A 27,687-nucleotide genomic window follows, 5' to 3' on the forward strand; every position below is an offset into this window, starting at 1 on the left:
CAGCAGAAAAAAATAATGACATCTTAAATTTTGCAGGAAAATGGATGGAGCTAGAAAACATTATTTTGAGTGAGGTAACCCAGACATAGAAAGACAATTATCACATGTACTCATTCATAGGTGGTTTTTAATCATAAAGCAAAGAAAGCCAGCCTACAAACCACAATCCTAGAGAACTTAGACAACAATGCGGACACTAAGAGATACTTACATAGATCTAATCTACATGGGAAGTAGAAAGTAGAAAAAGCCAAGCTCTCCTGAGTAAATTTGGAGCATGGGAACCTTGGTGGAGGACTGTAGGGGGGAGGGGAGAGGCAAGGAGGAGAGCAGAGAAAAATGTAGAGCTCAATAAATATCAATAAAAATGTATAAAGAATATAAAAATGAAATTAGAAAAAATTTTCTAATATTTATTTACTTATTAATGTGTGTGTGCTCAAGCACACATACAAAGGCACATGCATGAAAGTAAGAGGACAAATTGTGGGAGTTAATTCTCTCTCCCCACCATGGGGATATGGGGATCATATTCAGGTTGTCAGGCTTGGCATCTAGCACTTTCCAGGACAAGTCTTCTTTATTTTTATTTATATGTCAGTAGTTGTGTGTGAATGTATGCCACGTATTCACAGCTACATGCAGAGGACAGAAAAGGGCATCAGTCTCCTGGAGCTGGTTCTGAGCAGTGACGTGGAACTGAGAATAAAACTCAGGTTCTCAGGAAGAGCAACAAGTGTTCTTTACTGCTGAGCCATCTCTCCAGCCCATAGAACCAACTTTTCTTATTAGAAAATTCTTTTAAATCTCTTGATGTAGGCCAAAGCATGATGCTTGTCACAGTCTAGGATAGAAAAGACAACTAATCCAGCGCAAAGCTACAGTTATCTGGATCAAGTTGAGCATAAATACATATTAGAAGGTGAAAACAGATTATATAACTTTTAGGTCGTATTTCTGAACTACCAGCTTGTTGAATAAAACAGGGGAGATTTATTCTGACAGGTACCTAGAATACAGAAACTTCAGATCAGAGTCAACTTGGTGGAAAAGCACATAGGAAAAATTGCTAATTTCGTATGGAAGTTAATGAAACTAAAAATGACAGACATCTGATTTTCAGATTTCTTCTGAGTTAAGCTGACAGAGATAATATGTAATTAACATTGATGTGTAAGTATACCATACATAAGACATGGCTGAAATCTAAACCTAAATTTTCCTTGTTTTTAAGTATTTACTTTTTAAGTTACGTGTATGTGTGTTTTGTGTGTGTGCTCCTGTGTAGGTGTCTGATGAGAACAGAGGCACTGGATCCTCCTGGGGCTTTAGTTGTGAGCTGCCTGACAAAGGTGTTGGGAATTGAACTCTGGTCCTCTGCAGGAGTAGCATGTATTCTGAACCACTGTGCCATCTCTCCAGCCTCTCCCTATTTTTGTTAAATAAGGGGTGTTGCTACAATATTATAAGGTTATGGAAAACTGCCAAAATAGTTCTTGGAAACATATTGTTCTACCTGTATTAGTTTATAAAAGAATGAAGTGTTTTCAGTTTATATACGCATATAGATAAAGAACAAGGTGGCAGCCTTAAGTATGTAAGGAAGTGAAAAAACAATGAAGGCACAGAAATAAATGATCGAACTATAGGTAACTATTTTTTAAACTAGCAGAATACAGCCCAGGCTGGCCTGAAACTAACAGACCAACCTAAACCTGTCTCCCAAATGCTGGAATTAAAGGCATGTGCTACCATCCCTGGCTCCCAGTAACTACTGTTTTAAAAGCAAGTAAAAGTTCTCTTTGCAAAAGAGAATCAAACAACAGTACTGTTGTAGCTGCTCAACATACAAATTAATAAAAAAGTAAAACATAAAAGACTTTTATATGCTCTGTAAATGGAGTTGTAGATGCACTTACAATCCTGCTCAATGCTGTGATGAAAAGTAACAATTTAGAGGTTGAAATTTTAGAAATGACTTCAAGGGCTACCCAACAAGAGTTAAACTTGATCTCCTTTTGTTGTCTTATTGCTCTAGCTAGAACATCAAGTATTATCTTGAATAGATATGGAGAGAGTGAACAGCCTTGTCTTCTTCCTGATTTCAGTGGGACCACTTTGAGTTTCTCTTGATTTAGTTTGATGTTGGCTGTTGCTTGCTGTATATTGCCTTTATTATGCTTAGGTATGTTCCTTGTATCCCTGCTCTCTCCAAGACCTTTATCATGAAGGGATGTTGTATTTTGTCAAAGGCTTTTTCAGTATCTAATGAGATGATCATGTTTTTTTTTTCTTTCAGTTTGTTTATTTGGTGGATCACACAGACAGATTTTCATATGTTGAACCATCCCTGCATCTCTTGGATGAAGCCTACCTGGTCATGGTGGATGATTTTTCTGATGTGTTCTTGGATTTGGTTTGCCAGTATTTTATTGAGTATTTTTGAATCCATGTTTATGAGTGAGATTGATCTGTAATTAATTGTGTCTTTGTGTGGTTTGGTATCAAAGTAACTATCACCTAAGAAAAAGAGTTTGGCAATGTTTCTTTTGTTTCTATTGTGTGGAATAATTTGAGGAGTATTGGTATTAGCTCTTCTTTGAAGTTCTGGTAGACTTTTGCACTGAAACCATTTGGTCCTGGGCTTTTTTTGGTTGGGAGACTTTCGATGACTGTTTATTTCCATAGGGGTTATAGGCAATCTAATTTGTTTACCTGGTCTTGATTTAATTTTGGTATGTGGTACTTATCCAAAAAATTGTTCATTTCCTTTAAATTTTCCAATTTTGTGGAGTACAGGTTTTTAAAGTATTTTCTCATTGTCTGCTGTTATATCCCCCTTTTCATTTCTGATTTTGTTAATTTGGATATTTTTTGTCTTTTGGTTAGTTTGGATAAAGGTTTTGTTCATTTTCTGGAAGAACCAACTTTGTCTCATTGATTCTTTGTATCGTTTTGTTTCTATTTTACTGATTTCAACCCTCAATTTGATTATTTCCCGCCGTCTACTCCTCCTCCTGGGTGAGTTTACTTCTTTTTGTTCTAAAGCTTTCAGTTGTTCTATTAATTCACTAGTGTGGGATTTCTCTAGTTTTTCCATGTATGCATTTAGTACTATGAACTTTCTTTTTATCATTGCTTTCCTTGAGTCCCATATGTTTGGGTATGTTATGCCATCATTTCATTGAATTCTAGGAAGTCATTAATTTCTTTATTTCTTCCTTGACCCAGTGGTGATTCAGTTGAACATTGTTAAATTTCCATCAGTGTAGCATGAAGGGGCCAGGCCTGCTTGTTTGGGTTTCTGTCCCGCCGGGTACCCCAGGCCGGCAAGCCCCCCCAAAATAACACAGAGATCTCTATAAGTTACAAAGCTGATTGGTCCATTAGCTCTAACCTATCATTGGCTAACTCTCACATCTCAATTAAACCATTTTTTTGATCTATGTTAGCCATGTGGCTCAGTACCTTTTTTCAGTGGGGCAGATCACATCCTGCTGCTGTCTGGGCAGGAGAGGAATCAACTTCCTCCTTCCCAGAGTTCTCCTGTTCTCATTACATCATTTCTACTTCCTGTCTGGTTTTCCCACCTTTACCTCCTGTCTGGCCAATCAGCGTTTTATTTAAAACATGATTGACAGATTATAGACAATTCTCCCGCACCACATCAGTTTATGGGCTTTCTGCAATTAGGGTTGTTGAATTCTAACTTTAAACAACAGTGATCTGATAAGATACAGGGGGTTATTTCAATTTTTTTTGTATCTGTTGGGGTTTGCTTTGTTACCAAGTATGTGGTCGATTTTAGAGAAGGTTCTTTCTTAGCTCATTTGATTAGAAAATCTTTTTCCAACCCTTTACTCTGAGGTAATGTTTGTCTTTTTTGTTGAGGTATGTTTCTTGTATGCAGCAGAAAAATGGATTCTGTTTTTGTAACCATTCTGTTAGCCTGTGTCTTTTTTTTAGGTGAATTAAATCCATTGATAATAATGACTAGTGATTACTAGTTCTTTCTATTTTTGTTTCTGTTGTTGTTGTACTGTGTGTATGTTTTACTTCTTAGGAATCTGCTGGTGTGGTATTATCTATTGTCTGTGTTTTTGTGGGTGCAGCTAATTTCCTTGGGTTGGAGTTTTACTTGTAGTACTCTCTGTAGAGTTGGATTTGTAGATAGGTATTGTTTAAATATGGTTTTGTCATGGAATATCTTGTTTTCTCCGTCTATAGTGATTGAAAACTTTGCTGGATGTAGTAGTCTAGGCTGGCATCTGTGGTCTCTTAGTGTCTACATAATGCCTTACTAGGACCTTCTGACTTTCATTGTTTCCATTGAGAAATTTGGTGTAATTTCTGATAGGTCTTTATATGTTACTTGACTTTTTTCCTTTCCAGCTCTTAATATTCCTTCTTTATTCTGTATGTTTAGTGTTTTGATTATTATGTAGTGAGGGGACTTTTTGGGTTTTTTTTGTCCAGACTATTTGATGTTCTGTAAGCTTCTTGTATTTTTTATAGGTATGTCCTTTTTTAGGTTGGGAAAGTTTTCTTCTATGATTTTGTTGAATATATTTTCTGTATTTTTGAGCTGAACGTCTTCTATCCCTATTAATTCTCAGGTCTGGTCTTTTGATGGTGTCCCAGATTGCCTGGATATTTTGTGTTAAAAATTTGTTGGAATTAACATTTTCCTTGACCGATGAATCTATTTCTTTTATTGTATATTCAAAGCCGAAGATTCTCCCTCCCATCTCTTGTATTCTGTTGTTTATGCTTGCATCTGTAGTTCCTGACTGTTTACCCAGCTTTTCTATTTGCAGAGTTCCCTTGGTTTGTGTTTTCTTTATTGCCTCTATGTCAGTTTTTAAGTCTTGAGCTGTTTCCTTCACCTGCTTGATTGCTTTTTCTTGGTTTTCTTTAAGGGTTTGTTGATCTCTTCCAATTTTTTGTCTTTTCTTCCATTTCTTTAAGGGAGTTTTTCATTTCTTCCTTAAGGGACTCAATTATCTTTGTAAAGTCATTTTTAGTGTTGCTTTCTTCTGCTTCATCTGTGTTAGGACATTCATGTCTTCTTGCTGCAGAACCACTAGTTTCTGGTGTTGCTGTATTGCTCTTTGTGTTGTTTAGTAATATAATCTTACCTTCTTGTCTACCCACCTCTTCCTCCAATTTGTATGGGAGAAGCCTGTGCTTCAGGGGGTCCTTCTTCTTATTGGTGTGGCTGGGGGCTGTGACTCTGTTGAATACTCCTTCAAGTCCAGGCAGGGCTGAGCCTCCAGGTATAGATGGGCTCAAGGCTCAGGTGGTTACTCCTCTTGATGCAGGTGGGGCCAGGGCTTCGGTGGTCACTCCTCCAGATGCCAGCGGGGCTGAGGCTGAGGTTCTTGTGGTTGAATAGTTTCTAGAGGCTTCTGTTTTCACCATGGGAACACTGTGTCCCAGTGCAACCTGGTCCCATGGCAGGGTGGAGCATAAATTTTTAATAACGTGTGAAAATTCTTTGCTGCTTTATGGTGGAGGAAGGAAGGCATAAAGTTATATTTACTCTGAGTTCTAAATGTAAGTATCATGGTAACATTATTGCTGCATGTTTGTTTCACTGCTGGGGATGGAACCAAGGTCAAGTACACTGAGCAAGCACCTTGCCACTGAGCTACATGCGGTCCACTGCTGCTTCCTTCAAAGTGGTAAAATTATACGCTTTCATATTGGCAGGTTTTAACACTTAGCGTGGAGAGAGGACTTCTGGTCTGGTGGAAATAAAACCAGCTAGTGAACAATATTAGATGAAGCTAAAACAAAACAAACAAAAATACAAAAAAAACAACTTTTACCCAAAGTGCTATCTGAAAAATTTCTTCCAATCCTTTATTAAGTCATCTATAGACTATGCTAAACATGATGATAAATATAATAACTGCTGGGCAGTGGTGGCACACTCAGGAGGTAAAGGCAGAGGCAGGAGAATCTTTGTGAGTTCAAAGCCAGCCTGGTTTACAGAGTGAGTTCCAGGACAGCCAGGGCCACACAGAGAAACCCTGTCTCAAAAATAAAAAAGATAATAATAGCTAATAGTGCCTGTTCAGATGCTGTGATTTCCCACACATTACTACTGTCTTATCATTATAGCACTGCTATGGAAGAGAATTACAGAGAGTTAACAATTCTGAGTTAGTAAAACCCAGGTAGCATGATCCTAGAGCTTCAATTACTCCTGCTCTAATTGTCTTATCCATGTTAGTTCATGAGACAGATATGTTTACATTCTAAAACATGACGAAGATACAAAAGGGGAAGCGGCCGGGCATTGGTGGTGCATGCAGCACTCAGGTGGCAGAGGCAGACAAATCTCTGTGAGTTTGAGGCCAGCCTGGTCTACAAGAGCTAGTTCCAGGACAGGCTCCAAAGCTAGAGAGAAACCCTGTCTTGAAAAACCAGAAAAAAGGAAGGGCGGCTTTGTTTTACTGAAAGCCCCCCCCCCCCAAACACGCCCAATGGTAGCTGATAGAAAATGAGAATTCCTAGGGAACCCAGAACTTCAGTACGATAGTCTTTTTAGACTTGATTCTGGAGACGGAGAGAAATAGGTCTTTGAGGCTGGGGAAGAGAGGAATACAGAGAACACTAGAAAACGGAAAGGCCTTCTGGGTCAGGCAAGTGGCATACCACATGCCATTTGAAAACAAAGCACTTGATCTGGCTGAGAGATCATTATCACAAATTGTGCAAAGGAAGAAGAATAGAAAGAAGAAAGCAAAAGATCAAGTCTGAGTCTTTAGAAAACATTATTGGGAAGAGCAAAACAGCTGATGTGAAGCTGAAGAGGTAGTGGCTTGATTAACATTGCTGAATTTTGCTACAGGAGAATAAAAACCCATACAAATGAGCCTAGTGATTTTACAAGGAGAAAGTAAAAGCAAGATGATGTGTTGCCTGAATATAGCAGAGATTCTTCTGGGACTGTTATTCTAAAGTCTGGACACACACACACACACACACACACACACACACACACACACACACATTTCTCTAGGTAACTAGCAATTTTAGTTTGGTTTTACATAATGTTCTGAATGTAGCTGTTAGTCTGAGAAGACAAAATTGTCTAAGTTCCTTGGAATATATACATCCCACACCCCAATATCCACATATCTACAAACCCACACTCAATGTCACACACATATTGTGGTAAACACTCACTATCCAATGACACTGTCAGTTATCATCAATAGTAGAAACTTCCATGACTCTTTATTAGTGAATTAACATTTATGTATTTTTCAAAACAAGAAAAAGAAGAAATAAGGCATGACTGTTTCAAGTATCATTATAGATAAGGCATGACTGTTTCAAGTATCGCATGGACTTAGTATAGAGTGAAGTAACACTTCCAAGCCCTCACACAAATAAATGGTATTTTATCTCCATGGCATATCTACACTGCTAACTCAAGTGTTTGTCCACATTATCTGCTAAGTTTGTTTAATGGCAAACTACTGCTTTTACTAGACAAGATCTTAAGTTCTCTCTACAGCTTTATAAGATGCTTTATATTTTTTAGAACATGCCTTGATTTTGATTGCTTAAAAAAGCTTCATATTTATTTATTTTCTGATTCTGTGTTTGTGCCTTCAACACGTTCATGATTTTCTGTTCCTTAATACAGAGGCATGCTTGAACCTTTCTCAGACATACTTGGTCTACGTGGAGCCAGCAGAAGCCTCGATGAGGTGTTTCTGTGTTTTATACAAGTTCATGAGGACTTTAGGTCTTACCAGCACCAAACCTTTGAGGGCACACATCATGTATGAATTTTGGGGCTTTCTCAGCCTTGCTATCAAGGTAAACGATCCTCTAGTTTTGCTGGAGGCTATATTGTAGGAAAGCCTATGACGCATGTCAAATGCTGGACCATCCTGAGTATTTCTGAGAATTGATCCCAGAGAGTATAAGATGCTTTTTGATTCATTCATTCATATTTGTTTTAGTTTAGTTCCTCTGATCAGCCTCTAATGCAGGGTCACAAAAAAATACTTAAATTATTGTTTGGTAAGAGCCTAAGTTTGGTCTGGAGAGATGGCTTACCTGTTGAGGGCTAAGGATCACAACCAAAACTTGAATACCTTTTAATTGCTACAACTAGTTTTTCATGCTAAAAAATGTGACTGCCCTCAAAGTACTTTTTCAAAGAAGCAGCACAAATTTCTCATTCAAATATGATGTATAGGATTAGAATTTGAAATTAGACTTACCTTTGATTCGAGGTAGACATTTGCTGATGACATTTTTGTAATTTTGCATATGTAACTAACTAAAGAGATGGCACAAAGAATAAACAAGGTATCATTAATTAATGCTCGAACAAACACAGTCCATTTCAACTGATTTTCTGGGACATCTCCATGGACTAGCATTGCACAGGTCAAGTTCACTGCTAAGAAGAGGAAGCTTGCCAGTATAAAGCCCAAGTGCAGTAGAATTCTGAAAGAAAACAAAGTGTGGTGTTTATAAAACCATTGAGAATTTAGTGGTTTTTTTTTCAGGTACAAGAATTCTTTCAGCCTAAATTACTTATAATTTCATTAAACATGAACTTAATGACCTCTCAGAGTTACTTTATGTTTACCATTATGAACTTCATAAATGAACTATTTCAAAACAGCACAGATTCTAAAGCATTACTTTAGAAATAATCTCACGTGTTAAAATAAAGACTGACCCGTGGAACTGAAGAAAATATTGAACCATTTTAACACCATCTCAGGCCGTCATGAAGTCTTCATTTTTATAACTACTGAGTGCATTTGCATTGACCTTTGCATTCTAATAATTATCAGTTTTTAAATATCTGTCTAGCAAATTAAAATGCTGTGTCTAATTAATTTCACCACAGTATTAATTTTTTCTTGTTTTGTTATTTCAGGACAAGGTTTCTCTGTGTGGCCCTGGCTGTCCTAAAACTCACTCTGTAGATAAGGCTGGCCTTGAACTCAGAGATCTGCCTGCCTCTGCCCCTGGAATGCTGGGATTAAAGGCCAGCCACAGTATTTTAAGAGCTATGGGAAATGTGTTTTGAATAATGTCTGAACCTATGACCTGATTATCTATAGTAAACATATTTTTCAAACTTAACAAAAAAAGAAGATAGGAACAGAACACATAGTTCCCAGGCACTTATCACAAAACTCTTGAATGGTGTGACCATCTGTACCAATTAACAGTTACCTGCTCTCTTGTGGAAATAATTCCAGGTCAAAGACATTTGTACCCCCAAATTAAGTATGTATGGTATAGCAATTCACTTGGCATTCTAGCATCTTCTATTTTGGATTGCTTTCAGCAAAGAACATTGTAAACTGTCTGCCCTGGGAGATAATTTACAGAATTTTATTAAATTAATCTGTAATTGGTAATAAACTGTTGAATATATACAAGCAAAACAATTTAGTTTAAAAAAATTTAGTTACATTAAAAAACATTTTTTGAGAGGGTTTTGCTATGCAGCCCAAATTGTCTTCCTCTTTCAGTCTCCTCAGTGTTGGGACTATAGCGTGTGCTACCACACTTAGTGAAGTGTTAAACCAAATAATAGAAAGAATAGTTATACAGTTTCAAATCCAAAAGTGACCTTAAAATTAGAATAGTTTAGGAAGCCAGAGCATAGAAGAATTAAGTGAGTTAGTAGAACTGGGTCTGAAACTCGTGTCTCTTGACTCATTTACTGTTTGCTCTGTTGAGATTAATCAGTACAGAAACTGTTGAGCTCAGGACACTCTGTATACACTAGCTTTTTAATGTAGAGTCAGAAAGGGGGAGGGAGAAGACACAATAGTAAAGGGGGAGGGGATTAAGGGAAGAAAGAGGGAAGGAGGGAATAAGTATGGGCATCATTGCTCTCACAGCAGAAGGGAGAAAATGAACTGCTGGACTTACTTCCTTTGAACCAATCTAATGACTTAATTTTCTGTAAGACTGCATAGGCGCCCTCAGCAATTCCTTCCCTTTGCCTTTATCAACCACTTGTCAAAAATATTTACTTAGGGGGCCTGGAGAGATGGTTTAGCAGCTAAGAGCACTGGCTGCTCTTCCAGAGGATCTGGTTATTTTATTTTTAAAAGAAAACAAACTATCTTCTTTCATTTTACATACTAATTCCTGTTCCCACTTCTCCCTCCCATTCCCTCTACCTTTCCCCCATCCTACAACCTATCTACTCCTCAGAGAAGGTAAGGCACATAACTTTGGGGAAGGTCCAAGGCCCTCTCTACTATAATCTAGGCTGAGCAAGGTATCTATTCAAAGAGAATGGGTTCCAAAAAAAAAAAAAAGCCAGTACGTGCAGTAGGGATAAATCCTGGTGCCACTGCTAGTGGCCCCTCAGTCTGCCCCAGCCATACAACTGTCACCCACATTGAGAGGGTCTAGTTTGGTCCTATGCTTGTTCCTTCCCTGTCCAGCTGTCGCTGGTGAGCAAGGATCTGCATTTGATTTCCAGCACCCACATGACAGCTCACAGCTGTAACTCATACATGCGATACATACAGCTATACAAACAGACAAAACACTATATATAATAAGTAAATTAGAATAACTACTTATATCTTTATATCTTTTAGGTATTAAGCATTAATATTAATGAATTAATCCTTTAGATCTTTTAGGCAGTAAACTTGATACTCATGAAACTTACTTGTGCTTGTCAAGTTCAGTGGCACATCTGACTTTACATATAACCTATAAAGAAAGTATAAAAAGAGTTTTGAGAACATATGTAACACAGAATTATTCAGTTTATTTTGACTTTGTGCTTCAAGTTAATGTAGCTATAAAGTTCAATGCTTTCAGTTGTATTATTGTGAGACAGAACTGTAGTGATGAGCTGCGCGGGCGGCTTCCCGCCGCCCTGCTCTCGGCCACCAGCTAGCTTAAAACCCGAAATAACAACACACAAATTGTATTCTTTTAAACACTGCCTGGCCCATTATTTTCAGCCTCTTATTCACATCTTGACTAACCCATATCTAATAATATATGTAACACCATGAGCGGTGTCTTACCGGGAAGTTTCTAGCTTATGTCCATCTTGGGCTGGAGCTTCATCGCATCTGATTGTAGAGGCAGGGCAATTGTCTGAGCCATCTACCTCACTTCCTTCTTCCTGTTCTGTCTACTCCGCCTACCTAACTTTCTGTTCTCTTAAAGGGCCAAGGCAGTTTTCTTTATTAATTAACCAATGAAAGTAACATAGACAGATAACTCTCCTCCATCACAAAACCAGGCATCCAAATACTTAAGTTTCTACCTTAAACATCCAACAAAATTATTTTAGTTTAAATATGTATTGAACTTTTGTTATGAAGCAGATTATATGCTATATGGTTTTCCATGTGTCCTAAACTTTTTCTTAAAAAGCATAGTTTAATTTTTAACTTTATGTGCATGGGTCTTTTGCCTGCATGTGTGTCTGTGTACCATTTGTGCTCCTGGCAACTTTAAAGACTAGAGGACATTAGATCCATGAACTGGAGTTATAGAGTTTTTTGAGTTAATGGGAGGTATGTGTGTTGGGAACTGAACCCAGGACCTCTGGAAGAGCAGGCAGTGCTCTTAACTGAGCCATCTTTCTAACCCCTACCTTAAACATTTTATTAGTCATGTTTTGTTCTAAAATAGAGTTTGTTACTTAATATCAATATGGTTATGGTCATTTCTTCTCCAAAGATCATTTCCTTACCAGTGAATTTAAACCTTATTTTTTAGATAATGGGAAGAAAATGAATGTTTTATTTGTTTTTGTTTTTTTTTGAGACAGTGTCTCACTATGGAGCTTTTGCTGTCCTGGAATGCTAAGTAGACAAAGCTGGCCTTGAACTCATGGAGATCTACCTGCCTCTGTTTCCTGAGTGTTGGGATTAATCCCAGTCACTAAACCTGGCTAGGATTGAAGGTTTTTGTCAAGATATTCCAAAGCATGGGATTTCACTAATCCGATATTAACATGTAGGTCTGCACAGAGGGAGCACAAAACAGAACTGGGAAGACCAGTTACAAGATCACTGAAACATGGTATGAATTTTGGTGGTTTGGAGAGAAAAACAAAATACAAAATGTTATAGCCAAAAATATTTGAAATACTCAGGAAGTTACTGATTTCATTCAAATATTTCTTGGGCACTTACTACTACTCCATTTCCTTTGATATGGTGGCATGTCCCTGTAACCCCAGTACTTAGGAGGCAGACCCAAAGGCAGAAAGAAAGATGCAAGATTTTAGGTTAGCCTGGGTTACATGGTTAGACTGTCTCAAAACAAAGACAAAGGAAAACAAAACAATGGGGAAAACTCAGATATATCTATGTTAGGTGTCATAGATTTATAAATATAATTACTACTTGTATTTTGAAGGACCTCACTGCATGAGAGATCTATATCTACTTTGACATATTATGGTACAAAGATGATGGTGCTGTTATAAAACTTAGAGAGAGTGATGATCCAGGACAGAGAAAGAGATGAGCAGAAACTATAAAAAGCAAGGCAAGGTTTCTCAAAGGAACCATGTTATGAAAGGTAAATAAATGGGCACTAAGCAGATGAATGTTGAAGTCTAGCCATAGCTACTGCATTTGCCTAACATGCCACCATGTACCAAAAGCTCAATGTATGGCATAGTCTGAAATCCTACCTCATTAGTCACCAGATTGTACAACTTCCATCCTTCTCAGACTGTCCATTTTCTGTCCTCATTACCACAGTGGGCTATTTCAAGAGCCTTTGAATTGCTTTCTCTAAGTCCACATCTAACTCCATCCACTTCTTTAGGAGACAACCCCTCCCTTTCATCACTTTTCCTGTTCTGGGTCCAAGTAATTTAATTTTGAAATTGTGGTAAAAATATATAGAGAGAAAATAAAAATCACAATGTCACCATTAAAAGTATCTGCTCCAGTGGCATTAAGTAAACTCACACAGCTATGCAACCATCACCATCAGCCTCCACAACCTTTCCATTTTTTCCAGTCCATTAAAAAACCTTCCCATTCTTCCTCTTCCATCCTCTCACAACTATAAATGTAGCTGTTTATATAACTAGACTCATCCAATATTAATCCTCTGTGCCTGACTTATTTCACTTAGCACAAATGATTTTAAGATTTATGTGTCAATTTCCCTCTTAAGATTATGTAGATGTGTATACACACATACACATATATGCATTTACTCATTGGAGAGGTAGGTGGCATCTACATATTTTTTTCATTTTCTTTTTTTCTACCTGTCTTCTCACCTCCCCTCTGCCTTTTTCTCAGCCCACCCTTCATCCACTCCTCCAATGGGTATGGGCTCCCATGGGGAATCAACAAAAGTCTGACACATTAAGTTGGGGCAGGACCAAGTCCTTACATTTTTGTCTTTTGTGAATAATGCTGCTATGAATACCTATGTTCCATGTAAAATTTTAAGACATCATTTAGTAGTAAGCTGTCTGTTTACTGCTAACTACCTCTTTAACATATCCTTTGAAAACTAAATTCACATATAACCGCACACAATTAAAAATATTTTAAGTTTAAAGATTTATGTGTTTGTTTTCATGCCTGTCTGTGCAGTGCTATAGAGGCTAGAAGAGGGCATCAGAGCCCCTGGAACCAGAGTTGTTACGGTTGTGAGCCACCATATGGTCCTGGGTTCTCTGTAGGAGCAGCAAGTGCTGTTAACTGGTGAGCTACCTCTCCAGCTCCATTAATCAAAAATTCAGTGTTGAAACAATAGTATTTTAAGTAGGTTTTAGTTTTTCATTTTTTTGTATGCATGTTTTTCCTGTATGTATGTCTGTGAGTCATGTATATGCCTGGTGCTTATGGAGATCAGAAGTGGGCACTGAAACCCTTGGAATTGGAGTCCAGATGGTTGTGAGCTACAATATGGGTGGTTAGCACAGCCCCTGGGTCCTCTGTCAGAGCAGCAAGTACTCTCACCTATGAAGTCATCTTTCCAACCAGTACTTTTTGAGATAGCATGTCACTATGTATCCCTGGCTGGCCAGAACTCTATACAGACGAGTCTCACTGGAAACACAGAAATCCATCTGCCTTTGCCTTCTAAGTACTAGGATTAAAGGTAGATATAACACTATTATGCGATGTTCAGACCTTATTAATATTTCTTAGTTGTCTCAATAATGTCTTTATGGTAAGAAATTAGAAAATATGCACTAAATACATTTCATGTTTAGTCTTTCACTTTCATTTACATTTATCTTGTGTACATGTGGGCATGTGGGTTCTATGATACACATATGATCAAAGGATATCCTATGATCAAAGGAGTCTGTTTTCTCTTTGCATGTGGGGTCTGGGGACTCAATTCACGTCGTGGCATATATCTTTACCTCCTAGCCATCTGGCTTTGTTTAATCTCCTTTAATCTATTACACCTTTGTTTTTTATAATTTTACTTAGAATTTAAGTGTTTCTTCTGCCTACCTCTTTAGCATATCCACTTGTTGAATACTTCTCCACTTTGGATTTATCTGCTGTTTACAACTTGACTTATGCTTTTCAGCTGAAATGCCACAGAAGTGATAATGAAATACTCTTTTCATCAGTAACTTATGATGGTGTTTTGTTCAATTCCTATGTTGCTAATTCTGATTAACTAGCTAAGGTAATATCTGTATGGTTTTCCCACTGTTGTTAATTATATGGAGATGTATTAAAAAACTATGCAATTATCTCATTCTTCGAAGATTATTCACTAGCTTTAGTATCTACAAATGATTCTTGTCTGAGTGAATTAAAGTAGAGCACTGTCTTTGTAAATCTCATTCCAGGAAAAAATGCACACACTTTAATACATGAAAGGTCTTCTACATTTAATACGTGAGACTGTGTCCTATCTAATATTCTTTTAGCTTCCTGCCTTCAATCTTATATTCTGAAAAGTTTACAACTTCTGAATAAAAGCATCAATTTTATATGTCTTCATGCCTTTGTATATATTTTTACCTTATCTGGAATGTGTTTTCATGATGATGTAACTAATATCACCTCATTTTCAGGACTACCAACATGCCACACTCTAAAATGTCTGATTAAGTGCCTCAGGGAAAGAGAATTTGCTTTATTTCACTACATTACTAACCAAAATCCATGGAATTTGTCATATTTACATGCTTGAGAAAAGCCACAATTTATTTACATTTGTAGCCTCACTTTCTAGCAAAAAGTTCAGAGATTTTCAGAAAATGTTTTAAAATGATCAATGAATTCAGGTTAAAGCTTATACTTTGGTATTATGGGGAGTATGGAAGAGCATGCAGTGACTGAAGAAATTGAAGCTGGAAGACAGCTGTCATCTAATCAGAGCCCTTATGTAAAATGCTAGCGGAGTAGGTTTTAACCCATTACAAACTGTAATATTTTTATTTGTGTGATTGATTCTTCCATAAACACAGAAGACAGAGTGAAATGAGTTATATATTTTTTTTCATTAAAAACCATTGATAAGACTGAATCTACTAAACGACGTTCCCAGGTTAAAAAGGTTTTTTTTGTTGTTTTGTTTTTGTTTTTTTTTCAGACGAGGTTTCTCTGGCTAACAGTTCTGGCTTCCCTGGAACTGACTCTTAGGCCAAACAGGGCCTCAAACTCACAGGATCAGCCTGCCTCTGTCTCTTGAGTGCTGGGATTTAAGGTGTGCACCATCAATGCTTGAAAAAAATTCAACTTTTAAAATCTAATTCATTTATTTGTGTATATGAATGTGTGGGCACGCATGTGTCATGACATGTGTGTGGAGGTCGGAGGAGTTGTGGAGTTGTTTTCTTCCACCAAGTGGGTTCTGGGAATTGAACTCAGGTGGTCAGGCTTGGTACCTTTACCTGCTGAGCCATTTTGCCACTGCTGTTACCAGGAAAAGAAATATTAGAATGAGAGACTGATTAATAGAAGAAATTGATCAGGTTATGGGCTCCATTTTTATTTTTAAAGTTTATTACATTTATACAGATACAAAGTCAGTGAGTTTTGGAATATATGATGTAAAGTGCAGACACCTGCAGAAGTGACACCTGAAACTCCAGTAATAGATATTTGAAGAACAGAGATGAGAAGTAAACCTGTGGTATCTTGTGTTTAACAGTCAGGACTTAAAAAGCACAATGTAGAACCAGAGAACTCGGCCAAGAAGAGAAACAAAGCGGGTACAGAAAACAGCAGGATAGTTTAGAGTTAAAGGGAAGTGTAGCCCTTGTCATTCCATGAAAAGTGAAAAATAATTAAGAAAATAGCATTTGCTTGGGTGACTTGTATGTCACTAATGTCTTCCAAAGAAGAGTCTTCAGGGTAATGACAGAGCAGTTCAAGAAGTTTATAAAATACAACCACAGAAGTAGTGAGCATAGATAGATAACTGAAGTTAATACAAATTAGATAATGTGTTGGGAGACAATTTTCTATGAATATCTATTTGTGCCTGGTTTGGACCTTCTGAGCAGTAAGTAATATGTATAGTAAACATCTTTGAAAGGTAGATATAGTTTAAAACTTAAAGATACATTTCTTTACTAGTAGGATAAGGGAGGATGTTTCCTTGCCTGAGGACATTTCTGGAGAGTAAAGCTTTTTTTTTACTGGTGGCAGTCTGCTTATATTCATTTTCTCCTGTTGCTTTTTCTCTTTCTTCCCTTTAGGTTCCACTGTATCACACCTTGCTGCATGAGCAGATAATTTTGGCTCCTCACAGTGTAGCCCTATGAACTGGAGCCTAGAAATCTGATATAAAGTCCTGCTTGGGTAGCTGTTTTTTAAAAACCTGGAGTAATAAATGGCCCTTTTCTCTAATCCATGAGTCTAATGTTTCTTTTGGCATAGTATACAAACAGTGACAGATACTCTTATATTTTAAGCAGGGTAAAAAGACCCTTCATGTTTCTGATCTAAAATCCTTTTGTAGAAATGAACTGAATAGAAAGGGTGAGGCAGAAGGTGGATAAGGAAGAGGGAAGCAAGCTTGAGCTTGCTCAAGAAGACTGTAGTAGAGCAATTCAGCTGAAGAAAGAAAAACAATTCTGATTCAAGAAGGAAGAAAAACTTAGAAGTCTACATAACATTGAAATAATTTAGAAACCATCTCATTATTAAAAACATTTGGGGGCTGGAGTGACGGTGCAGTGGTTAAAGTTACTTGTCATGGGACATGCATGTTCTCTCCTGCATAGTTAAAGGAGAGAACAGGTTCCTGAAGATTGTCCTCTGACCTGCATGTATGTGTTGTGACATGCTTGCCTATACATAGATATATGTCTATATACAAATGAGTAAATGTAATAAAAAATGATACTACAGATTGAGACATTTTGATACAAAGCAGGATGAGAAAAACTGGCAAATGGATTCTATTTTACTTTTCTATAAAAGCATATATATTTTCAACATAAAAGTGTATTCTTGGGATAATGTTAGATTTAAGTACTTGGAGCACAGAAAACATCAATAGAAATCTTTAAAAAATATTAACATAGGGGCTGGAGAGATGGCTCAGAGGTTAAGAGCACTGCCTGCTCTTCCAAAGGTCCTGAGTTCAATTCCCAGCAACCACATGGTGGCTCACAACCATCTGTAATGGGGTCTGGTGCCCTCTTCTGGCCTGCAAGTATACACACAGACAGATATTGTATACATAATAAATAAATAAATGTTTAAAAAAATATTAACATAAAGAAATTCACTTGACAGCAGGAATAGCCAGCATGATTTGTTGACTTTGAAATTGAAATAGTCTAGCAGGAAAAAAAGAATGTTATTATAGAATGTTCAAGTTTAACTAGATTGCATTCTCATGTATTGATTTAGAATTGTAAGCTGTGGAAACTGTTCTAGAGCAAGAGCTCCTTCTGATGTCTGCACTAGTCTGGCAGACCAAAATATCAAGAGACGAAGAATAAAATGGAATGAAGAAAGAAGGTGTAAAATGATCAAAGGGGTGAGGGTGGAAAAGTCTCGGAGGAAAAAAAACAACACTAGTGAGAAAGAACAGCTCTGTTGTAAAGAACTGTCTCAAGGTGCGGTTATGTTAATGCATAGCTTATTTAGTAAGAGAAAAATTCTGGGACTGAAGCTTTTTGTGGGCTAACAACATGGACTTTGAAAATGGTCCTCTAGCAAAGGAGACAAGGCAAGACAAAAGCGCTGATTCACCCAAGGAGGTACAGGCTATCATTATACCCAATTATGATCTAATCAGACGGCATAGATTTCAGAGAGGAGATGATGGCATAACTGCAGATAAGAGTATTGGGAGACTTCTGCCTTCCTTCTACAAAAGCCATGCCATAAAGTGCCATCTGGGAATAGCCACATTTCAGAACAGGCTATTAAAAAGATCTTATCAAGAGGAAAATGGGAACTGGTTTAGAAGGGTGATTCATATTACAGGTCATGGAATAATGGCTGTAAGATGGATCTGAGCTAGATAAAAACAGAATTAAAAGGTTAGTTACAACCTGAACTTTCAGAATGTATTTCAATGTATTATTTAATCAGGTATTTAAATCATACCTTTACTGTAGGATATTAAAAACAACAATATGGTATTAATATCAATAGACTCCAAGTACTTTATAATTACATCTAACAGGATATAATCCTGAGTGACAATAAAGTTTATCAAGAAACAAGCTTACCAATTATATACAATTTGTTAAGATAGTTAACTCATAAAACATAATAAACACATTTTTGCAGATTTGAAGATTAGAATAGTAAATAATGTTTGTTTAGTTCATGTCAGATGGACCATTTCTTGCCAAATATTGGAAAAATAAAATAGGCCATTTATATAAGGGTTTATTCATGAAGGTTGATGAACGTTAAATGGTTTTCATCATATAACCCACTTTTATGACATAGACTACCATCTCTAATTGAGAAATTACTGTTTAGCATGTGTGCGTATGACATGAAAGTAGAAGAGAACTACTGGTGAGAAGAGACCCACAAAAGGAATGGGGAGAAAGTGAAAGGTAAGCAGGTATAAAGGGCATGCTCAAAGCACATCGTATGCGTCTGTGAAGTCCTTATGTACTCAGTTGCAATGAGAGAAAGTGCTGATGTAGGAGATGGATTAATGAAGATTTAAAATAATGTCACGATGTTCTTAATTTTAATCTTATAAAAACCATAAATAAGCAGCATGAAATATTTTTCTATCTTAAAATGTAGATTATAAATTCTAATTTTGTTTCTCAAAGGGGGGGTGAGTGTAGAAATATATTTTACATGTGAATTTTATCCTATGTAAGTCTAATAATATTACTACTCCAAATTTGAAGATGGTGCTATGGTCTTCCCATGTTTACGTTACAATACAAATCATCAATGTGAAGGTATTAGGAGGCCATTTAGGGTATGCTTAGATCATGGAACCAATGGAATCCTCATAAGTGAGGACTTAGTATTTGCCTTAGGGTTTCTATTGCTGTGAAGAGACATCACAACTGTAGAAACTTATAAAGGAAAACATTTAATTGAGATGGCTAACATTTTCAGAGGTTTAGTCCATTATCATCATGGTATGACATGGTATGCAGGCAGACATCGTGCTGGAGAAGTAGCTGAGAGTTCTACATGTTGACTTTCAGGGAAAAAGAAATGGTCTGAGAAATTTGGTGTGGCTTGAGTATATATAAGACCTCAAAGCCAACCTCCATAGGCCACTCTTCCTCCAACAAGGCCAAGCCTACTCCAACACTTCCCAATAGTGCCATTGGGAAGTCCCCCTATGTGCTTATGGGGGACAATTACATTCAAATTGCCACAGTATTCTTATAAAAGAAACTTCAGAGAGAGTGAAGAGACTTCTATAGTGTTTTATCACAGGAGGTTTTTGTGGGAAGCCACTATCTATGCTATAGAGTGGACCCTCACTAGACAGTGAATCTGCCAGAACCATGGACCTTTCAGTCTGTAGAATGGTGGGGTAATTTTTGTTATTCATAAACTTGTTTAAACTAGTTCATGGTAGTCTGTTTCCTCATACTGAATGGCCTAAGGTTTACCTTGGAGGTATATACTATTTATTTGCATGGCTTGTAGGACTTGTTGCTTTGAAGTGGGTAAGTGATGAAATAATAAATACTTACAGAACAGGCACTTTTCTGTAGAATTTTTTATGAATTGAAATGAAAACTTTACCATAGAACATAACTGTATAAAATTTAGAATTCATGCTGAAATGAATCAAGATAAATATAATCTCTTCTCCATGGTGACTAGCTAGGCATACATATCTATGCAGATCACTCCCACAGATGCAGTTATCTACAGTTTCCATCTCAGCTGCTCACGCTCTTGTGCAGAATGGTACACTATTCCCAAACTTACCAATGCTGTTGACTACATAGGGATTATGAGGTTTCAGCTACTTCAGCTGCAAATGGAACACTTCCTCCTTTTCAATGTCAATCATATACTTAATTTTAAAAGAACTTCTGTCTTCTAAGTATTTTTCTTTGTAGCTTATGTTCTTGATTCTAGGGTATAATATCTTCATGCATCTCTCTTAGGAATCTAATATCCTAATAACTGAACTGTGTTCTTAAAGTTTCTTTTCTCTACTTTGGTTTACTTTAAAGTTGTTTAAAATGATTTTATATAATCAACCTAAAGTATTACAATAAAATAATAAATAATACTAAACAGTAAATAATACTGGTTTGAGAGTATTAATAAATCTCTCACCTCTAGTTCCTTGGGGAAACACCCCTTCTTTACTCTGGAAGATACCCGTACATTTGTTCTATGAAGAAGTTGGCAAAAGACAGTTTGGTACCACACTAAAATCAGGGAGAGTGAGGGTGTACACCAGACTTAAGTATTCTCCCCTACTCTACATTTTTTGCCTTAGTCTGTTCTCAAAATGCTGGAGTGAACTTCTGATACTCTGAATTATTACAATATATCTCTCATGAGGAATCTGATCAACCCAAGAGGATATATATGCCTCTATATCAGAGACCCCTAAGAAGTGGCTCACCCAGATCTCCCTTAAACATAGCTCAAAGTATACATGCCTCACCTGCATGCTCAGTTACTTCTTATAAAAAGCAAGCCAAATATAACAAGAGCCTCAGAGTGTCTAATAAAAAAGTGAGATCAAAACAAAGAGAAAAAGAAAATGAAGTAGAAATCAAGTAAACAAAAATGATCATTATATTCAGATAGATTAGAATGCATTTATGGGGCTGTAGAGATTGCTCAGTGGTTGGGAGAACTGACTTGCTCTTCTAGAGGATCCAGGTTCAATTCCCAGCACTCACATGACTATCTGCAATTCCAACATCCGACACTCTCACACAGACATACCTGCAGGCAAAATATTCGTGCATATAAACATAAAAGTAAATTAAAAAAGAATGCATTTACAAAACACAAAATGCTATTAATAAAGAACTTCAAAAAAATGAACTCATGGAAATTAAGTTACCCTGGAAGAATGACAAAGTCAAGGGAAGGGCTGGAAGTGGAGAAAATCTTTCCCCAAAAGTATGTGTGTTGAAGGCATTTGGAAAAATAGATAAGGAGATATAAGAAATAGCTCAATATAGGCTTTAAAATATTTGTTTGTTCATTTATTTATGCTCAGTTTTTTGAGACAGGGTTTCTCTGTAGCTTTGGAACCTATCCTGGAACTCACTCTGTAGACCAGCTGGCCTTGAATTCACAGAGATTCACCTGCCTCTGCCTCCAGAGTGCTGGGATTATAGGCGTGTGCCACCACCACTGCAGATGTAAAAGATTTAAATCCAAGATTCCAGAAAAACAGAACAGAGGGAAAGAAGAGGAGAAAAAAGCAAAGTTGACTCCCCAGTTAACAAGTTTTCAGGGTGACAAATACTGCTTCATTAATGTTAACAGTGAAAGTAATTGGTTAACAGCTGTTAAAGATTTATAGAACTAATATGCACAAGTAGTCAGAAATCTGTTTAATAAAGTACAATGATCTGTAAACACTGTGTTTTACACACTCTTAATGCCCCTGAAGAGCAACGGCTAAAATTTTCAGAAATAAAGTATTAAGTTTATGGACAAGAAGAAAATTTGTGAGCTTTCCAAAAACAAACAAAACCCAATTTAATTGGTTACCACAGACTGTTGCCATGGAAAGTTTGCTGAAGATGTCAATGTCTTATATTTAAGGAATATGCAGAGCTTATTTCTGAACAAAGAGTGAAGATTTATGCCTTTTTAGAAGACAGGTTTCAATAGATTCTGAAACTCTTTTGTCCTTTAATAAATTTTCTAGTGGCAAAACCTCCCACAGTGTACTGTAGTATTTTTTCATAATATCCTTCATGCCTTTTAAGTCAAGAAGATGGTAGACTGAAAATACAAGAAAAATCCACTGAAAAATACCAGTTTCAGTGAAATGCTCAGGGAAAAGGGACAGCATAAACCAGAGAAAGAGGGACTTTAGGAAAGAGAGGAATATGGGGAATGCTGTTCACTTATCTTTCTTCTTGACTTTTTTTGTTACATTTTGCATTTGTGTGTATGTATAGAGAGACAGTCAGATAGGCATGCAGGCAGACAGCCAGACACACACACACACACACACACAGACGCACAATTCAACATGCTATGGACATCAGAGGACAACTTGTGGAAATCAGTTGTCTCCTTTTATCATGTAATCTCTGGGGATTAAACTCAGGTCACCAGGCTTAGTAACAGGTGCCTTTACCTGGTGAGCCATTTTTCTGGCTCTCCTTTTGGTTTTTTAAAGGCAATACAGTTTGGATGTAATATCAATACTCACTAACAGTAGTTAAAACCTGCTAGTACCATAGAAAAAAACATTAGTGTAGCCACAAGACCCAACTTCCAACTCTTCCTTTCTACTGTGGTTCACTGTAAACCTATTATCTCAGTTCATCATCTAAAATTGGGGTCAATATCTACAAACCCATATTCATCATACAGAAAGGAAACAATGGTACAACATACATTATCATAGATTAGGAAATACGATGCTGTCCAAAGTTCATTGAAGGAAATCCTAATTTTAGGGGTGCTCTCTTGCTCAGTCCCTCTTTCCCCTATCTAAAATACCAATAGGCAACATTTGTACTTCACTGTGTTCTGGTATTTACTGCTTTCAGTATTTTAATATAGTATTTTGTTTAATCTTTATAGCTCTGAGATAGACACAAGTAGTTCCATTTTAAACATGGAGGAAATATTGAGGTGTGGAAGTTAGGTAAACTTCTCAAAGTCAGTTAGCAAGAGTCTCAGGATTAGGATATACCGTTCAAATTTGTTTTTTGGTTTGGTATTGAGACAGGGTCTTGCTATGTAGAACAAGATGGCTACTCACAGTGATCCTCCTGCTTCTGCCTTCTGAGTGCTGGAATTAAAGACATGCACCACCACACATGGCAGAGCTCCAATCCTTAACTACATGCCCTCCATATTTGATGTTCCAACTGGATTCTAACAACTTCTAGTTTACAACCCTGAAAAACCCACAGCATTCACAGTCGGTTCCTTAGTCACAATCAAGTCTAGACTGCTTCTCATCCAAAGGGAGTACTTGCAATGCCCCCAGTAGGTTGTCACAAAACCTCTCCTCTCCTTCCTGCTGCTGCTAAGTATATGTATCTACTCAGGCTGTTATTCTAACAGCTCTGCTATTAAATGTCTTTTCAGAACAGATTTGTCAAAAATATCAGTTAGATAAGTCTTGAACTTTCTGTTCTGTAAGAGGCTTCACAAAATGAAATAAAGTGAGGGAGCACCTGACCAACCAAAAAATTTAATATGAGGCTGCAAAGGAGAAAAAAATCATATTCTGTTTTTTTGTTTGTTTTTTTTTTTGTTTTTGTTTTTTTGTTTTTCGAGACAGGGTTTCTCTGCAGCTTTTTTAGAGCCTGTCCTGGAACTAGCTCTTGTAGACCAGGCTGGCCTCGAACTCACAGAGATCCGCCTGCCTCTGCCTCCTGAGTGCTGGGATTAAAGGCGTGCGCCACCACCGCCCGGCAAAAATCATATTCTGTTAAATATATTACATCATCTCAAAGCAATCCAAATGACTGAATCAGCAATCGGGAAGTCCTACATAGTAGCAGAGAAAATAGCACAAACGTGAAGACAGTATTACTTAAGTATCTTTACCTCTGAGGGACTGACGTCTAGAAAAACAGTGTGGTTAATATGCTGACAAAGTGGCAGCAATAATTCAGTTGAATTGTAGGAACATCGCTGGGTGTGGTGGCGCATCCCTTTCATCCCAGCACTTGGAAGGCAGAGGTAGGCAGATCTCTGTTGAGTTTGAGGCTAATCTGGTCTACATGAGTTCCAGAACAGTTAGGGCTTCACAAAGAGACCCTGTCTCAAAACAAACAAACAAGAAAACCAAACCAAATAAAAATAAAACAACCAAATAAAAGACCAACAAAAGGACATACAGAGTTAAAATATCCAACCACATCTTATTCAAGAATTGGGGTGGGCAAGAGACTGGATTCTAGAGGGGTTCCCAGGTGTCCAAGGAGATGTCCCCAGCTAGTTCCTTGGGCTGAGGAGAGGGAGCCTGAAATGGCCCTTTCCTATAGCCATACTGATGAATATCTTGCATATCACCATAGAAGTTTCATCTGGCGATGGATGGAGATAGAGACAGAGACCCACATTGGAGCACTGGACTGAGCTCCCAAGGTCCAAATGAGAAGCAGAAGGAGAGAGAACATGACCAAGGAAGTCAGGACCACGAGGGGTGCACCCACCCACTGTGACAGTGGGGCTGATCTAATGGGAACTCACCAAGGCCAGCTGGACTGGGACTGATGGAGCATGTGATCAAACCAGACTCTCTGAACATGGCTGACAAGGAGGGCTGACTGAGAAGCCAAGGACAATGGCATGGGGTTTGGATTCTACTGCATGTACTGGCTTTGTGGTAACCTAGTCTGTTTGGATGCTCACCTTCCTAGACCTGGATGGAGGGGGGAGGACCTTGGACTTCCCACAGGGCAGGGAACCCTAACTGCTCTTTGGACTGGAGAGGAAAGGGGAGGGGGAGGGAAATGGGAGGAGGTGAAAATTTTTAATAATAATAATAATAATAATAATAATAATAGAAAGCAGATCAAAGATGTGCAACATTTTCTTAAAATAAATGTAAACTAGTATCTGGCAGAGGATAACCCACAGTACAGTAGAAGGCAGATGTTTAGGGTACGTCCTGTGTCCTATGATACTTCCTTTACATCTTCAGACTGAGGTGAAATGAATATATTGCTCAGGTTTCACCTGAAACACTGATGAGTATTAGATGTAATTAAGGTTTTGTGTTATGGTTGGTTTTCATTGCCAGCTTGGCACAATCTAGGATCACCTGGGAAGGGAGTCTCGGTGAAGAACTGTCTAGATTAGGTTGGTCCATGATCTTAACTGGGTTGATGGAGATGGAAAGACCCACCCTGAAGGTGGATGGCACCCTTGAATCAGGCCTTGAACTGAACCAAGAGAGTGGGCTGAGCACTAGAAGCATGCACACATTCATTACTCTCTGTTCCTGATAAGATTTAACCAACTCCCTCAAAATCCCACTGTTGTGACTTCTTGCTGTGATGTAATAGCCTGGAACTGGGAACTAAAATAAACCATTCCTCAAACTATTTGTCTTTGTCAGAATCCACCTCACCACCCTGAAAACAAGGTTTTCTCTGTAGCCTTGGCTGTCCTGGAACTCACTCTGTAGACCAGGCTGGCCTCGAACTCAAAGAGATTCACCTGCCTCTGCCTCCTGAGTGCTGGGATTAAAGGTGTGTGCCATTACTACCCAGATTTTTAATTTTATCACAGTAACAGGAAACAAAACTAACAGAGTTTGTTACATGAAAATTATAAAGACTTTATTTGTTTTGGTACTTTAAGAAAGGCAACACAGAAACAGAAGAAAAAAAGGAGTAACATTTAGCAGTTACACGTGTTGGGAATGACCCACACAAATGTTTTGCTTGCCTTATCTAGTATTATTGACAATTTATTCATGTATCTGACTCTCTTCATTATTACAAGTATATTTGCTATTTATAGGTTTAATTTTTGAGACAGTGTCATGTAGTCCAAACTATCCTGAAACTCACTAGTAAGCTGAGGCTTACCCTGAACTGATCTTCTGGGTGCACCCACTTCCCAAGTCCTGAGGTCATCAGATTTTCTATTTTAAGAAATACACATTTCTGGGTTTGGGGTATGGTCCTGTTAACCTGAATTCTATCCCTGGAACCAACGAGGTGGAGGACAGAACTCACTTCTGAAAGTTTTCACAGGGTGATCACACATGTATACATTTGAGTACACACATACACAATGAATACATGTAAAAAGAAGTACAAATTTCTCCTTTCCCTTAAAGTCACATAATTTTCTAATATTGTCTTACAATGGGAACTGTTAATGTGGCTGTCTTAAGACCTGAAGTCTTCGATTCACCATCACCACTGAAGCCTTTCTTAACATTTGAGTTTCCCAAATATAGTGGGAAGAGAAAGAAGAGGGAGAGGGAGGGACTGACATCATTCTACTATATACATATACATGGGAGATCTACTGGAGAAGCTGTGTGCGGGCTTCTCTGAAGTGTTACACAGGAAGTGAGAAGGGTGACTGAAAGAAGGAAGAAGAACCTAGTTATCAGAAGCCATGGGGAAACTATTAGACAAGGGAATTAGCAAGTACAAAGAACTAAAAGAAAGGATATGTCATGGCTGGAGTATGAGGAACAAGGAATATTTCATAAGGTGAAATGTCTTTGTCCTAAAGAGTGACTAGAGACAATAAAAGCTTCTAGGGGGAAAACTTGGAAAATTAGATTTCTGTTGGAAGATAATGCTACCAGCAGTGCAGAGACTGAACTTGCAAGTGGGTGTAGGTGTATCAGAGGATACCAACCAAGTAGTTCAGTGGCTAGCTATGATGGATGGATTATACAGCAGGTGGTAGTAGCTTAAACCAGGTATTGTGATGGGGGATGGGCTGAAGAGGTTAGGGTTTGGTGACAGAGTGAATGCTAAGTATGCATGAAAAGGCAGTAGCAAGTATTACTTATAGTTTTTTTTTAACGTGTTTCACCCCATTCCCCACTATTATTTATTTTTATTTTATGTGCATTGGTGTTTTGCCTGCATTTATGTCTGTATGAGGGTGTTGGACTCCCTTGAACTGGAGTTCCAGTTGTGAGCTGCCATGTGGGTGCTGGGAATTGAACTCAGAACCTCTGGACGAGCAGTCAGTGCTCTTCACCTCTGAGCCATCTCGCAGCCCACGTACAGTTTTTCAGTCACAATTGAAGAGCAGTGGGAGACACTGAGATGCAGAATGAAAGTGGAGAACTAGGTTTTGGAGGACATAGGTGTAGGGTGGGAACAGAGAAGCAAAGATGTGTTGAATCTGGATACTTTAGGTGCTGTGGGACAATGGCCTTTTACCCTGTCACTTAGTGTATTGTTTTAATAAAATGCTGATTGGCCAGTAGCCAGGCAGGAAGTAGAGGTGGAATGATCAGGCAGGAAATAGAGGCAGAACAAGAACAGGAAAATGGGAAGAGGAAAGAGTCAGTCTGCATTTGTCTTCCAGACACAGAGAAAGCAAGATGAGAATGCTTCGCTGATAAAAGGTACCAAGC

The 27,687-nt window shown here is 37.8% G+C and overlaps 1 protein-coding gene across 1 annotated transcript in view; it reads right to left on the reverse strand.

Moving 5' to 3' along the window:
- Gpr137c (G protein-coupled receptor 137C) overlaps positions 1 to 27,687 on the reverse strand; it is a 66,859-nt gene that overhangs the window by 29,559 nt on the left and 9,613 nt on the right. Inside the window, exons 2-3 of the mRNA XM_038310377.1 lie at positions 10,688 to 10,731; positions 8,250 to 8,478 (exon numbers count right to left, since the gene is read on the reverse strand). Of these exons, the coding sequence (XP_038166305.1) occupies positions 8,250 to 8,478; positions 10,688 to 10,731 (273 nt within the window). The remainder of the gene's footprint in view (positions 1 to 8,249; positions 8,479 to 10,687; positions 10,732 to 27,687) is intronic.

This window comes from Arvicola amphibius, chromosome 13 (assembly GCF_903992535.2).
Source record: "Arvicola amphibius chromosome 13, mArvAmp1.2, whole genome shotgun sequence".
In the NCBI taxonomy this organism is placed as follows: Eukaryota; Metazoa; Chordata; class Mammalia; order Rodentia; family Cricetidae; genus Arvicola; species Arvicola amphibius.